This window comes from Equus asinus, chromosome 23 (genome assembly GCF_041296235.1).
Source record: "Equus asinus isolate D_3611 breed Donkey chromosome 23, EquAss-T2T_v2, whole genome shotgun sequence".
Taxonomy (NCBI): domain Eukaryota; kingdom Metazoa; phylum Chordata; class Mammalia; order Perissodactyla; family Equidae; genus Equus; species Equus asinus.
In genome coordinates, this window is record NC_091812.1 from 63539169 (window position 1) to 63555498 (window position 16330).

The 16330-nt window shown below is 43.5% G+C and overlaps 1 protein-coding gene across 1 annotated transcript in view; it reads right to left on the reverse strand.

Moving 5' to 3' along the window:
* LOC123280096 (protein SPATA31F1-like) overlaps positions 1 to 14151 on the reverse strand; it is a 30720-nt gene extending 16569 nt beyond the window's left edge. Inside the window, exons 1-3 of the mRNA XM_044756632.2 lie at positions 1936 to 14151; positions 1258 to 1303; positions 672 to 732 (exon numbers count right to left, since the gene is read on the reverse strand). Of these exons, the coding sequence (XP_044612567.2) occupies positions 672 to 732; positions 1258 to 1303; positions 1936 to 2049 (221 nt within the window). The 5' untranslated portion in view covers positions 2050 to 14151. The remainder of the gene's footprint in view (positions 1 to 671; positions 733 to 1257; positions 1304 to 1935) is intronic.
* Between the last annotated feature and the right edge of the window lie 2179 nt (positions 14152 to 16330).

A 16330-nucleotide genomic window follows, 5' to 3' on the forward strand; every position in this document is an offset into this window, starting at 1 on the left:
GTGGCATCACTAGGGGGAACCTGGAATCAGTTTCATTTGGGGCTAAGAAGGCCACAGCCTGCTATTCAGTATTGCCAAACTGTGGAACATGAGGTGCTTCTGGGAACTCTGCATTCTGGGGATTCTGGGTTGCACACAACATCTCTTGGGAGACAGCCACATGCTCTGGAGATCTTAAGAAGAGGATGAGATGACAGGCTCCTGTATGAGGGTTGTCTCAGGGACTGGCTTCCCTGAAGACAGAACCAGAGGACGTAATGTCAGCAGGGCCCAGCCAGACTCCGAGGGGTCTGCCCTCGAAAGGGTGTAGCTGTAAAGAGAGTATGACATTGAGGACTTATTTATGCACTTCTTTATCCATTCTTTCACCTCAATAGCTTGTCTTGTGGCTGAGCGCAAAGCTATGTAGAGTCGTTTATGAATCATGCACTAGTCAATCCTGAATTCCAGGACCAATGTGAGCCAGGCCCGAGCAGAACTGGGAGACTCCTCCCTCCGGAGATGTTTGTTCCCCCAGTGCCCTGGCAACCCTCTCCACCAGTGCTCCAGCCTCCGCTGTGTCTTGCTCCCTCCCTGCCATTATCCCTCTCCTCATCCCTGCACCCAGTCAAGGAGAGAACTCATCACAGGCCAGGCTGGCAGTAGAGAGGCTGCAAAGAGCAAGAGATCACCTTTTTATGACAGAGAGCAGTTCCCATGGCTTCTCAGCTTCCTCCTGGGAAATTCTCCTGGCTGAGAAAACGGGAGACAGTGTTACATGGAATGGGAGAGGATTCAGGGACATCCTATAGGAAGCTGAAGGCCTCTGAATGAGAGGAGACTGGAAACCCCAAGAGTCAATGCTCTAAGACATGTCTGCATACAACTTAGCCAGTTACGATGTCGTGTCCGGGACCCCATGTCATCTGATCATCACCAGCACACTGTGATTGAGGCCAGATCATCAGATGCCCATTTCCTGGATGACAAAACTGAGATGAATTTACCGCCATAGGGTCATAAAACTAGTAAATGACACAGCTAGGGACTTCTGCCCTACTTCCTCATTCTTCATTCCTGGGGGTAAGGTTGAGAATTTTGGAAGCTTCCCAGGCTCTGATATCCACCCAAGAAAGTCTTCTGGGAGAAGTTGTCGACTTGGGAAGCTGGAGCCTTCAGTAGGGAGAGCACTGGCTCCTGGCATCAGGGGTCTTAGAGGGACAGGATCCATGGGAACCACACACACAGTGGAGGGGTCAGAGCAGAGAATAGGATTACCTCTTGATGCTGCCTCTCTAGCCCTTTGCCTGGCTTTTCGGTGACGCTTAAAGACAAAAAAGTTAGAGTGTGAAGCTGGTGCACTATTTTCTTTTTCAAGTCCAAAATGAGCCAAGGAAATATTCATTTCCCAATCCCTTTCCATATATCTGTCTGTATTTTACTGACTTTCCTAACCTTCCTTTCCATACTCCACCTTTTCTCATCCCAGCATTTCGAGGCTCTTCCATACTCTCTACCGCCCAGTTATTTCCCAGGGGAAGTTCTGCCTGAGGCTTATGATGAAACAAGAGACAGAGTGGAACAGATTAAAGGGTGTGTAGGTCTAAAGCCAAAGGACTTCTGCTAACAATTGCCTTACTAGACCACCAACTGGAAAAGTCCCCCATATTGAGAGGTCTACTGAGATCCAGTGAGTAGATTCTAGTTCATCTCGGTCTCAGCCCAAGCCTGATAGAGAGGTTCTTGATTTTTCAATTAGAATACACTGCAGGGAAGGCCTGGTAAGGAATTATTTCTAGACTCTGAGAAGAGCAGTGCCATTTAAGAGTAACTGAATTTGTGGTATAAAAATTGAGGGAGGGGATGGGTACAAAGAGATGGGTTAGTGGCCACTTCTGACTCAAGCTTCTTATCTGGGGCTTAATTAGTTCTGTCGTGGTCATAGCGTTTCCCTACCTGGCAGCAGCTCCTTTTCGGTTCCAAACTTAATCCATCGTAACTCCTTGTCACTAGCCAGATAATTAGGGTAATAATGAAGATGGAGCCATAAACAAAAGTAAGGCTCAACATGGTCTAAACCTCATTAGCATGAGGAGACCAACCATCCTTCTCTCTAGGCAGTCAGGGTCCTGGTACCTGATGACTCCCAGTGGTACGCCTCACAGAAGACGGAACCAGGTGATTGGACTGCATCACAGAACCCTTCTGTTTCACAAGCAGGTGTAGTGACAGAGGCTTGACTTTTCTTTGGGAAGCTTATGTGTTGATGCAGTCGGTAGGTGAGGGAGTCTGGTTGTCTGTAAGGGTTGCCGAGCCTTAGCCCAAAGGTGCCCGCTCCCAGGCAGTGTCTGCTCCCACTTTGTCTTCACTCTCCACACCCTACACCAGCCCGGTGGCTCAGCTCTGTCCTTCACGACAACTGTCTGGTCACCCATCCGCAGAAAACAGTGTTTAGGGACACAGGGCACTTTTGAGGACGAGTGGCTGGGACAGAGGAACCTCCACCAGCTGCTGCCCCCATACTGGAAATATGTCCTAGAAGCACACACGAGATGAGGGAGGGCAGAGTCTGGTTATGCTTGGAAATGGAGAGCTTTTTGTTACAGGCAGTGGGTGATGAGCAATCACAGGTGCGTGAAGGGACCAAGGCTGATGTGGCAGAGAAAGGCCAAGGTGGCACTACCTTGAAATTTACAGACGTGGAGGAAGTCTTCTGTGTGGTGAGAAGAGATTGTAAACACTGCCTTCCATGGAGGCACTAATGAGACTCACTTACTTTAGGAGTTTCTAAGAGTTAGTTTTCTAGAGCTGTTTTTACTGTGTTAGAGAATTCTGTCTCCTCATGGAGATGACTACCTGCAGAGATGGGTTAGTGGCCACTTCTGACTCAAGGTCGTAAACTAAGCGCTCATTGTGATTTGATCTACTCTTCTACTCTGGATGTATGCTGTTTTTCTGAAGGAGTTTTTTTTGTTGTGTTTTTGGTTTTTTACCTGGATTTTTGAAGCCTTTAAGCAGACTGGTTATTTTCTAATTCCTCCTGAGGGCCCATTATCCTCATCTCTGCCCATTTATTCACGCATTTATGTTCCCTTCTTGACCTCTGTGGATATTGTCATATTTCTCTAATACTCTAGGATTCTGGCATTTCCTTGAGAGGATCTTGGCCTAGTGATCGTGGTCTGTCACAGCCAAAAATCCTTGGGCTCACCATCTCTGAAGAGGCTATTTGGTCCTCCCTGTAGCATCCAGTCCTCCACCCAGCTGGCATGGTTAGCCCTCAGTCTGTGCTCATCCCTAAGCTGGGCAGTGTCAAGGGTACAAAGACATATGAGTCATGTTGCCTTTTTGCTCTCAAGCCATTTAATCTAGTTTCCAAGATAAGACTAATTCACGTGAAGCAAGAGCCAACAATCTAGAACAAATAGAATTATATACTCACTTGTGAAGCCCAGGTCACACACATCCCATTTCAGAGGAGGGAAGGTATAGTGAGGACCAGGGTGGTCAGACAGGGCTCCTGCGTAGAGTGACGTTGGATTTGGGTCTAAAGGTGCAGGCTGTGAGGGAAAGGAGGTGTTCCAGGTGGGGGAGAAACTTACCAACAGATGCAGAACCCTGAAGAATGGGGCACGGAGTGCATCTGGCAGTAAGAAGTGCATCTATCTCTAGCAGAGGTGCAGGTGGGCGAACTCAGGGGACTTGTGGGGAAAGACTGGAGGTTCAGAGCTGTGGCCTGTTGATGAAGAGCCAGTGCATTTAATTGACTTCAATTACTGAACATAATTGGTATTTTAGAAGTAGGCATACATATACATGGTACGAAATTCAATAGGCAGGATAAAGTATGTAGTGAATATGTCTTCTTACCCTAGTCTCTCATTTCCCATTTTTTCTCCCTTGAGCCAGTCATTCCTCTCAGATTCCTCTGTATCTTCCCAAACTAGTCTAGCACAGCCAAAAGCAAATGAATTTTTATGTTTTTCTTCACAGATGGTAGTATAGAGAATTTTCCTTCTTTCTTATTTTATTTAATAACATAAATATATCTTGTACATACCATTTTGTAAATGGCTGTAATGTCTTACTTCATATAACTATAACACAACTCATCTTCAATTCTCTATTCATAGATATTCAATTATTTACAGTCTTATGCTCTGAAGAAATCTCATATATAAAAATCTTTGTACACATGTATGGCTATATATGTAGGAAAAATTTCTGAGTGAATCAATAAGTCTTTTGATCCATGGATAAGGTACATTCATTTATTTAGGATATCTTCAATTTCTCTCAGAAATGTTTTATAGTTTTTTTGTATGAGTCTTGTGTGTATTTTGTGAATTTATCTCGATTTTAAGTTTTATGATGCTGTTGTAAATAACATTGCTTTTTAATTTCAATTTCTGTTTTTTCTTACTGACATATAGAGTGAGAATTTGTTTGAATATCTCATATCTTGCAATCTTGCTAAATTAACTTGTTAGTTGTAGTAGCTTTTTTTTGGTAAATTCTTTAGTATTTTCCAAATTGATAATGTTGTCCCGTGTTGTCTAACAACATCTTCTTTTCCAATCTGAGTGCCATTTATTTCTCTTTCTCACCTTATTGCACCCACTAGAACATTCAGTATAATGTTGAGTAGATGGTGAGAGCAGACATCTCTGCCTTGTTACTGATCTAGGGGAAGCCTTCTTTTCTCTGTATGCCCCTCAGACTGGATCATTTCATATGCCCTGTCTTTAAGTCCACTGGTTATTCTCCTGCCCGCACAAATCTGCCGTTGAAGCCCTCTAGTCAATCTGTGCTTCACTTATTGTATCTTTTAGCTCCAGAATTTATGTTTGTTTTCTTTTTATAATTTCTGTCTCTTTGTTGATATTCTCATTTTGTTCGTATATTCTATTTCTGATTTCCTTTAATTCTGTGAGCATATTTAAGATAGTTGTTTTAAAGTCTTTGTCTAGTGAGTCTAATGCCTATGCTTCTCAATTAGTCAAACCCATAGAAGTGGAAAGTAGAATGTTGTTTGCCAGGGGCTGGGGGAGGGGGAAAGGAAGAGTTGCTCTCAACAGGTATAAAGGTTAGGGTACACAAGATGAAAAAGTTCAAGACATCTGCTGTACAACATTTTGCTTGCAGTTAACAACACTGTACTATACACTTCAAAATTTGCTGAAAGAGGGCCTGGCCTGGTGATGCAGCAGTTAAGTGAGCATGTTCCACTTCTCGGCGACCTGAGCTGCACTGGTTTGGATCCCGGGTGCAGACATGGCACCACTTGGCACACCATGCTGTGGTAGGCATCCCACATATAAAGTAGAGGAAGATGGGCATGGATGTTAGCTCAGGGCGAGGATTCCTCAGCAACAAGAGGAGGATTGACAGATGTTAGCTCAGGCTGATCTTCCTCAAAAAAAAAAATTTGCTGAAAGGTCTCAGGTTATGTTTTTTTACCCACAATAAAAAATAACTAAGAAACTAACTAAACAATTTTATAAAATCTGAACAGATATCTCACCTAAGAAGATACATACATGGCAATAAGCATATGTAAATGTGATGATTATTACTTGTCTTTAGGGAATTGCAAATTAAATCAACAATGAGATACCATTACATACCTATTAGAATTGCAAAAATCCAAAACTCTGACCAAACCAAATACTAGCAAGGATGTAGGGCAACAGAAACTCTCATTCATTGCTGCTGTCAATGCACAATGCTACAGCCACATTGAAAGACAATTTGGCAGTTTATTACAAAGTGAAACATACTCTTACCATAAATCCTGTAATCGCTCTCCTTGGTATTTACCCAAATGAGTCCAAAACTTATGTCCACACAAAAACCTGCACTTGGATGTTTATAGCAGCTTTATTTATAATTGCCAAAGCTTAGAAGCATCCAAGATGTATTTCAGTAGGTGACCAATAGATAAACTGTGATATATCCATACAATGGAATATTATTTAGTGTTGAAAAGAAATGAACTTTCAAAACATGAAAAAAAGACATGGAAAAAAATTATCATATTAGTTAGAAAATGGGGAAAGTTGAGGCCTCTACCAGCGGTGAACTCACCAGTGACAGGGGAGCTGGTGTCAAAGGGGCAGGGCCTCCACAGACCCTGTCTTCACAGGAAGCAAGGCCTCGGTCTGTAGTGTCACCCGATGAGCAACCTCCGCTGGCATCGTCATGGGGTCAGGGCTTCTGCGGGGTGGTGTCACTGGTGGGGCCACGGCACATCTCATGCATGCGATTGACTGGCTCCTGGCCTTAGGGGCTCTGGGGAGCAGTGCTTTGCAGCTGCATTGCACCAGGAAGGGAGGTGGCTCATGTGGAACCACTCCTAGCGTGGCCTTAGGGAGGCAGAGGTCCAGAGGAGTGTGTGACGCCCCATGCAGACCAGCTTCCACCCTGCAAGATCCACTTCCACTACTCCCAAGTGAGTGCAGCCCGTGGAGGCTGGAGCGGTTCCACCTGCACCTGAGGGCCCGCCTCCCCATTACCCCAGACTCCTGCCCCCGGGCAGGAGAAATCAAAACATGAACAAATGCCATGAATAGACATTTCACCAAAAATCACGTACAGATGTGTCATAGCACAGGAAAAGATTTCAATATCATTAACCATTGGGGAAATGAAAATTAAAATCATGAGGAAATGTCACCACACACCTATCAGAATGGCTAAGATAAAAAAAATAGTCACAACACCACATATGAACAAGGACATGGATAAATGGGACGTTTATCACTTGTGGGAATGTAAAATGGCACAGCCACTCTGGAAAATAGTTTTCCAATTTCTTTAAAAAGTAAACACCACCACCACACAATGCAGCAATGGCACCCTGGGCATTTATCACAGAGAAGGGAAGACTGATGGTCACTCAAAAACCTGTATAGAAATGGTAATAGCAATTTATTCATGACAGATAAAAGTTGAGGAAAAAAACCCAAATGTACTTCAATGGTTGAATGATGACACACACTATGGTCATCCATAACAGAGGGCACCACTCAGCAATGAAAAAAAACACACTGTGGATGCACATACGACCTGGATGAATCTCCAGAGAATTATACTGAGTGAAAAAAGCCAATCCCAAAAGGTTACACACTGTGTGATTCCATTTATATAACATTCCTAAAATGACAAAGTTATACAAACAGAATAATAGTTTCCAGAAGTTAAGGAGGGATTGGAGGCAGGGGTAAGTGGGTGTAGCTATAAAAGGGAAATGTGAGAAATCCTTAGGGGGATGGAAATGTATCTTGCCTGTAGGAATGCCAATATTCTGGTTGTGATGTTGGAGTATAGCTTTCCAGGTGTTACCATTGGGAGAAACTGAGTAAAGTTTATGCAGGATCTCTGCAAATAATAGAATCTTACAATTGCATGTGAATCTACAATTATCTCAGAAGTAAAATGTTAGTTAAAAATTCCTATGTTTTAGCTCTATCCACTGAATATTCCTTGACGCAATAAATCCAGTAGCAATGAGCACGTATGGTGCACTCACTGTGGACACTAAATATCATTTCCCACTAAAAGGAACCAGGGGTCCCCAGAGAAATGGCTAGTCTATGTCTGGGGCAGGGAATGTACAAGATGAGCCTGGAGCTCCTTGTTCTAATAGATAACAAGAAAGCAACAAGCACTGCTGGGCACACGTGGAAAGGACCCAGGGCCAAGGAGATGAGCCTTCCACTCACCAAATATGGGATAATTGGAGCAACAATTATAACTGCAGTGGGTTTGCAACACATCAAATATTTGAAAACTGAATACTTTAAAATGATGATTAAGAAAAACTCAGTTCTTTTGGAAGATGCTAGGTGTTATGGACTGAATGTGTCCCCCCCGAATTCATATATTGAAATCCTAACCCCAAATGTGATCTTGTTAGGAGGTGAGGCTTCTGGGAGGTGATAGGGTCATGAGAATAAAGCCCTCATGGATGGGATTAGTGTCCTTAAAAAAGCGACCCCAGAGACTTCTCTCCCTGTCTCTAGGTCATGTGAGGGCACCATCCGCAACCTGGAAGAGGGCTCTCAGAGGGGCTTGTATGCTAGGGGTTAATATGCAAAGTAAGTAAAGAACTCATACGACTCAATAACAAAGAATCAAGTAATTTGTTATTGAGCAGAGCTTAGGGCAGTGGACGCCTCATCCCAACAACAATGGATCAGACCCTTGATGGGTCCTGGAGGGCAGGGATCAGGGCAATGGCAGCCTGTTCCCAGCAATGACAGTTCAGAGCTGCAACCTGAGACCTGTGGAGTGGGACTCTGGGCAGGGGCAGCGCCCCTGGCAATGATGAATCAGAGCTGAGACCAGAGATGGGGATGTGGCTCAGGGCAGCAGTAGCATAGCCCTGGAACTGAGCCACGGTCTGGAGCTAGGTGTGGCATGCAGAGCAGTGGCAGATCCAGTCCTGTAAATGGTGAGGTGCTGTGGTGTCCCAGTCCTGGGTAGTGGGGCATGGCAGGGATTGGGGGCCCTAAGGGCAAATCTCACCACAGTGACAGCCTTGGGGAGTAGATGCACAGGGGACACTCCAGGAAGATCTGGCAGCTGGTTTCAGCCTGGGTGAAGACTGAGGGAGACCTCAGTAGCAAAGGCTGCAAATGTCCACAGTGGCGAGACTTGCTGGGTTCTCCTGCTCTCCTTTCTGTGGGGTGAACATCCTAAAAGGTAAATAAAGACAGCCCACTCCTACCCAGAGGTAAAGGTCACACTAAAGTTCTGTTTACCTCAGTTCCTTTATCTGCACATTCTGCTTGGTTTGTAGTATAAAATGACAAGGCATACTAAAAGGCAAATATGCTGTTTGGAGAGACAGAGCAAGCATCAGAAGCAGATTACACGTGGCAAAGACTTTGAAATTATCATATTGGGAATTTAAAAAAACTGTGATAGATATGCTAAAGGCTATAGTGAATCTAGTAGACAGCATGCAAGAACAGATGCACAATATTAGCAGAGAGAAGGAAATCCTACAAGAGTATCATGAAGAAATGCTAGAAATCCAAACAGTGCAACAGAAATGAAAAACGTCTCTGATGGTCTCCTCAGAAGACTGAGCACATCCATGGCAAGAACAGAATATCGAAGACCTCGGGTCAATTACAAAAGGTGTAACACATCTGACGGGTATAACAGAAAGAGAAGAAAGAGAGAAAGGAAAAGATGAAATATTTGAAGAAATAATGGCTGAGAATTTTGCAAGATTAATGACAGATTCCAAACGATAGATCCAGGCAGCAAAGAAAACACGAAGCAGGATTAATGTAAAATACGCCACATCTAAGCATATATCATTCAGACTGCAGAAAATAAAAAAACAGACAAAATGTAGAAAGAAAAAAGGGAAAAATTTCACCTTAACTGTAGAGGAACAAGGATAAGAATTACATCGGACTTCTCTTTAGAAACCCTACAAGCAAGAAGAGAGTGCAATGAAATATTTAAAGTGTTGAAAGAAAAAACTCACCAAAGTAGAATTCTGCATCCTATGAAATTATCCTTCAAAAGTGAAGGAGAAATAAGGAACTTTCTCAGACAAGCAAAAATGAAGGCATTTGTTGCCAGTAGACAAGACTTACATGAATTGTTGAAAGAATTTCATCATATGAAAGAAAAGTATAGATCAGAAACTCAGATCTATATAAAGAAAGAGTATTAGAGAAGGAATAAATGAAGGGGAAATAAAAACTTAGTTGAGGGGCTGGCCCCGTGGCCGAGTGGTTAAGTTCGCGCGCTCCGCTGCAGGCGGCCCAGTGTTTCGTTGGTTCGAATCCTGGGCGCGGACATGGCACTGCTCATCAGACCACGCTGAGGCAGCGTCCCACATGCCACAACTAGAAGGACCCACAACGAAGAATATACAACTATGTACCGGGGGGCTTTGGGGAGAAAAAGGAAAAAAATAAAATCTTTAAAAAAAAAAAAAAACTTAGTTGATCTAATGAATAACAGTTTGTTCAAATTAATAATAGCAAAAATGGATGTGGTGAATATAACTTAGATAAGTCAGATTAATGATAGCAATGTTATAAGAGATGGGAAGGAGAAATTGGGAAGACCCTGTTATGAGGTATTAGCACTATCCAGGAAGTGGTATAGTTATTTGAAAGTAGACTGGATTAGTTGTAAATTTAGGAAACTACTAAGGAAAATTCTTAAAAGAAGTATAATTGATATGCTAAGAGAAGAGATAAAATGGAATCTTGTAAAATGCAAAACTAAAACTAGAGAAGGCAGAAAAAGTGCAAGACAAAAAAAGAAACAAAAGACAAGGACAGCTAACTGAAAACAGGAACGAATATGGTTGATATTAATCCAAATAGATCAATAATCAGTTTACACATCAGTGGTCTAAATGCATGAATTACAGACAGAGACTGTCAGAGTGGATCAAAAAACAAGACCCATGAAACCTACTTTAAATATAAAGACAGTTGGATTAAAAGAAAAGGGGTGGAGAAGGCTATGCCGTGCGAACACTGATCAGCAGAAAACTGTCAGACAGAGTGGACCGCAGACGATGAGTGTTACGGGTTAAGGGGAGGGAGGCCTGAAGAGGTGGAGCTCAGGATATTTCAGGACAGTGAAACTCTTCTGTGTGGTAGTGTCATGGTGATAAAGACATTACACCTTTGTCAAAATTCATGAACTGTACAGCACAAGGAGTGAACCCTACTGTAAACTATTGCATTTCCTCTCCCGTTCACATCCTCCCATTTTACTCCTTTGTGGCTATCTTAGCAGATTTGGAAAGGGAGTAGAGATAAACGTATGCATTCACTCTGCAGAGTTAACTGCAAGTTGAAGCTCCAGGTGAGAAGGCAAGCTCAGGTGAGTCCTTACTTATCAGGTCTGTCCTGAGAAGTTTCAGGCAGGGGCCACAGCCATGGAAATGTCCCCTCATCCACATAGCACTCCCAGGCCTGGGATGGGGAGGATCCAGGTAGACAGAGGGCCTGATGGCAGCCCCAGCACCATCTGGAAGGACGAGGGGTGGAGTTGGAGGGGGTATCTGTCTACACTCAATTTTTCTTTAAACTAACACCACTCTAAGAAATAGAGTCTAATTAAAAAAAGGAGAAATAATTCTCACTTTGGGCCTCCTCTCACCACGCAGCCTAATGAGAGCCTCTTTTCTCTGCATCCATGGGGTCCCTATGACCTGAGCTCCGGCCCCTACAGGATGCCCAGACTGGCCTGGACTGACCCTTCTCTCATTTCCTTCTGGAAGAAGGTTCTGGGGATGAATTGCTCATGGAAGAGACCTGGGGGATGGATGAGGAGGCTCTGAGCCTGGGTCAACCTTAGAGATAGTAGGAGAGGGAGGTGTGGTTTAATGAAGTAAAAGGTGCAAATTCACCAAAGAGGGATGTAGGCCTGTGCAGAGGCCCACTTCTGAAGATGACTCGGTGGATTGAGACTGCGCCCAGTACCACCTTGGGAGGCATGACCTGAGGATGCCAAGGCCACATGAGGAAAGGGAAGGTCACTGTGTCACCCTCAGAGCATAGAGTTGCCCTTTCCAGAAACACTTGGATTGAACAGGGAAAAACTGACTACACTGAAATCACGAAATTTGAGGCCTTCCAGTTCCGTTGATTTCTCCTGAGTTGTTATGACTGGACTCTAGTCTCTCAGTTGGTACTTTTGGGGAGACTCCTCAGTCCTGTGCCCCTGCCCCCTGGCATTGACCCGACACAGGGACAGAGGGAGCCTCAGAGCAGGGAATTTCCTGAGACCTTTGTAGTAGGACCAGGCTTCCGTGACTTAGGAGAATGAGCCTCACACAGAGACGGAGCCCCCCTCGTACCTGACACACTCAGGGGAGAAGGGAAATGTCGGAGCTCTAGATGACCCTCTAGGTGTGCTGTAGGGCCAGGTGGGCAGAGTGGCTCGAGCTCCAGTCTGCTGTCAGCCCGTCTCACTTCTCCAGGGCACTCTGTAATAATATCATTTCTATCTGTGCAAAAGCAGAGCAAAGGTAGGTCACACTGCTTTCTAGAACCCAGCTGGCATCCCGTCCTCCAGCCATCTTGGTCAGTCCTGGTTGCCAGGCACTTGTGTGCATTGGAGACAGATCCCTCCATGGAGTTTCATGTGGTCAGTTGAGGCCCACAAGACACTGGCAATTAGAGGCAGAGCTGTGAGGCCCTTTGGAGACATGGAGGGCTGGCTGGTGGCCACCGAAATGGTTCCCTAGCTGGTCCTGGAGCAGCTGGGGGCTAACCTGCCTGTGATGAGTGAAAGCTTGAGACATGTGCCAGGAGTCTCTGGGCTTCCCTGGGAGATCCTGGTATGTACTTCTGTGGTGGTGTGGATAGTGAGGAGTTGACATAGTTTAAGATGAGGAAAAGAGCTGCCCAGAAAGTATTCTGCCCGGAGGAGCCTATGGGAAAGGCGTAGAGGAGACTGGACCAGTGACGCAACCAGCGAAGCCTCATGTCGCCTGTTGGGGAGGCCAGTCCTCCATGTTACAAGCCTTCTCTCTGGCTATGCTGAATGGAAGTCTGAGCTGGTCTTCACTTGAGCATACTGTAGAATTTCTAAAAGAAGGATGGAAAAGCCAGCCTCCTAAATTATCCCAAGTGACTAATGAAAACTCCAGCTTAGAAGCATCACAAGATGATGGAAAACCACCTGAGAAGGAAATAACAGATGGTTCTAATGACAGCAGTGACCTTCAGGAAAGTCCCGAACTACTTGCCCAAGAAACTGTGAGACGGAAGAAAACAGCGCAGGAAAAGAAGGAGGAGAAAGAAAGGCTGGAGCTCTAGAATGCACAGATGCAACAGGCTTTGAGAGATCAAGTGAGCCGGTTAACAGCCCTGGGCCAGATCACGCTGAAGCTGATCCATGTGCTTGAGCTCCTTAGAGATGACAGGGCTGATGGGGACTCAGAAGTAGAGAGGAGGGAAGCAGAAAATGGTGATCTCCCTGTCCATCTGTGAAAAGTCGATCAGAAGGGTGTCATTGATGACGGTAACTTCAATGGGCTCTTTGACAGTCCCGATGGGGAAAAAAAAGAACTATCTGGAGAACTGTTGGAGGAAAATCAGAGGATTAAACAGCTTACGAGACAAATAACAAGTCTCCCAACTGAGGAAGCATCTTTGCAGTTTGAAAATTCATGGTTTGAAAGTGAGATTCTAAAGCTTCAGCTGAAGCTTCAGTTATGCCTGAATTACATGAAGAACGTGTCCTGCAACTTGAGAAAAAAAATCACCTGAGGAGCAAACACACTGCTTAGAAATTGAGAAGAAACTTCTCAAAGTGAGCAGGAGCCTGAAGTCCACCTGTCCGATTTGCATCTTCTGCAAGAAGATGGCTGGAGACTGGGAGAGAGTTGGAGAGAACACTGCCTCCCATCAAAAGGGATCCTCTTGTGTGAGAAGAGTTCAGGAAAGCACATGGGAGCTCTTTCGACAGAGGGAAAGCTCCATGAGCTGAGGAAGGAAGATGCTCACTTGAGGCAACGCTGGCTGAAGTCGAGTCCATGTTCCAGCCTTTCCCAAGCAGGCCTCCTGCTCCTGCTGCTCCACCCGCAGCCCCCAGAGGCCTGGAAGTCCAGGGGCTCCCCTAGGTCCCCAGGTCCCCCAGGAGGGGGGTATCACACTGGGAGGGCTCTGAGGCCTGGGGTCACCTGCAGGTTTGACTCAGCTTGACGGTGGCCAGGCCCTGGACACCCACAACCACAGGAGATCTGCCTGTGCTTTCTCCTCTCAGGTCATTTTGATTTCTCTCTTTTTAGTTTAGTTCCTTTATTTAACTAATTGTACAGTAGTTCTTACTGAAGTCTAATATAGCATTATAATTGTAAGATAGAATTTTTCAGTAAAGATTTAGTTAATATAATTCTTATGTATACATTAATTCCATGTCATGAAATGCGATAGAATTATATAAGTATTGTATTTAAATTTTAATAAAGATGGATGGTGATTAGTCTTTGGGTGGTGAACATGATGTAGCCTACACAAAAATCGAAATATAATGATGTACACCTGAAATTTACATAATGTTATAAACCAATGTTACCTCAATAAAAAAAAGAAAAAATAAAAAAATTTTAATAAAGGATTGCTTTTATTGCAAGCATCAGTGAAGTTTGATGTGGATAAAAACATCTAAAACAAAAGTATTTTAGTATGTTGTGAGCTGTCTTTAGAATTCTGCATATGTATAATTATACCTTATAAAAATACTCATTTTAAAAAACAATACAAAAAGGAAAATGTAACAACAACAATACTCCATTAAACCTGCATAATGTTGTTTTTACATTCATAGATTTACATTTACATTCACAGATTAATTTAGGGGAGTTGATAGTTTGCAATAATTTGTTTCTTACCTTATTTTTGTTTTTATTTTGATGTTTTGTTTGAGGTATATTTGTGTTTAACCATTTCTAAATTTCACGGTCGAAAAAAATTTTCTGTAGATGGTAATTTTACACAAACACACACATAAACACAATGCACAAGGCATTTTAGTTATGTCTGTACACAAGGCACTTTAGTTGTTATGTCTGTGTCTGAGGAAAATATAAACTGGCTAAATTTTGAAAAAAATTTAGATTAATAAATTGCACACACACTATTTGTATATACCAAAAAGATCCCTAAATATATGCACATGAAAGGGGAGTTGCCTGATGAATTGGACAGAATTCCTACAAGAAACTTCATCCAAATTGTGAGGTGAAGAAACTGTGATGGAGGCACAGGCTTCCAGCTAAGGGCAGGATAAGGGAACGGACAAGGGATGCTGAGGCCCCCAGACATGAGCGGAGGGGAAGCTATTGCCACTCTGGGCCTGGAGGGAGGAGGTGGAAGAGGTGTCATCTGAGCGCAGTGAGGAGCTGTCCAGGGACCGGGAACCCTGCCCCACCCTCTCTCCTCCTGTCCTCTCCAGTACAAAATCCTTTTTTTAATTTAATGACATCTGCAAAGTCTCTTTTGCCATGTAAAATGAAATATTCACAGATCCTGGGGATTAGGATGTGGGCTTCTTTGGAGGGTACGCTATTCTCTGCACCACACAATGTCTTATGCATTATAGTTCCCTTCCACCCACATGTTTGTAAACAGTCCCTAGGTTGATAAAGCTTCCTCAAAGTAACCTATTTCCAGCATTATTTGGTTCCCTGACCATGTATGTCATCCTTGGCACTTATTTCATTAGTGGATTGAGGAGGTAAACTTACTTAACACTTAACAAGCATCTTTCTAAGGAAAGTAATACAATATAGCAATGTATTGATAATTTAGAGGTACCCTATAGAAATACCCAAAGTATGAATGGGTATATTGGTGGTTTCCAGAACTGAAGCTGTCTAACAGAACAAAAGAATGCAAGTCATATCTACACAAAGGTTATATACTTTTAAATTATTCTGTGAAGATGTTGGTGCAGTGCAAAATAACTATGATTAATATTCTAACAAATTTAATGGAAAAGGTAGGCAATATGCAAAATGGATTGGCAATGTAAATAAGAGATGGAAATTCTAAGAAAGAATAAATAAGAAGTGGTAGAGATTAAAAATGCTTTAACAGAAATGAATTATTTTGATGAGCTCGTTAGTAAATTGGAAACAGCTGAGGGAATAATCTCTGAGCTGCAAGATATATCGATAGAAAACTTTTAAAACTAAAAAGCAAAGAGAAAAAGGAGTGAAAAGATGCATAAGAACAGGTAAGTACTGTGAGACTACTACAAACGGTGTAATATATGTGAGATGTTAATACCAGAAGGAGAAAAAAGAGAAAAGGAACAGAAGAAATCATAACTGAGATTATCCCCAAATTAATGTCAGACACCCAAACACAGATGCCGAAAACACTAAACCGGATAAATGCCAAAAAATAAAAAAAAACAAAAAAGAAAATTCCACCTGGGCATGTTGTATTCAAACTGTAGAAAATAAAGATAGGGAGCCTGTGAGAACAAAGGTAATGGTTTGGAGTATTACGCATTCACTGGCCATAGCTCTTCCCCTGGCTCAGCACAACATCATTGGGGTAACTCTCAGTCCACGAATTTTCCCTAGGAGGGAAAGAGAAGGCTGAAATACGCGTCCAATACCCAGAATTTTTCAGGGGCTGCTGGAGGCACTGGCTTCTGTCTTGCCTGTCCCAGAGTGCTAAAGGGAACAGGTATAGTCTGGGTGTCCGAAGGCTGCTGAGAAACCAACAACAATCACAGATTTGGACAGTGTGCTGCTGCTCCAGAGGATCTGCAGTACGGCAAGCAAACACCAGAGAGAGCAAGAGAGTATGATCGTCTGAAAAGAGGAAACTGAAACCTCTAC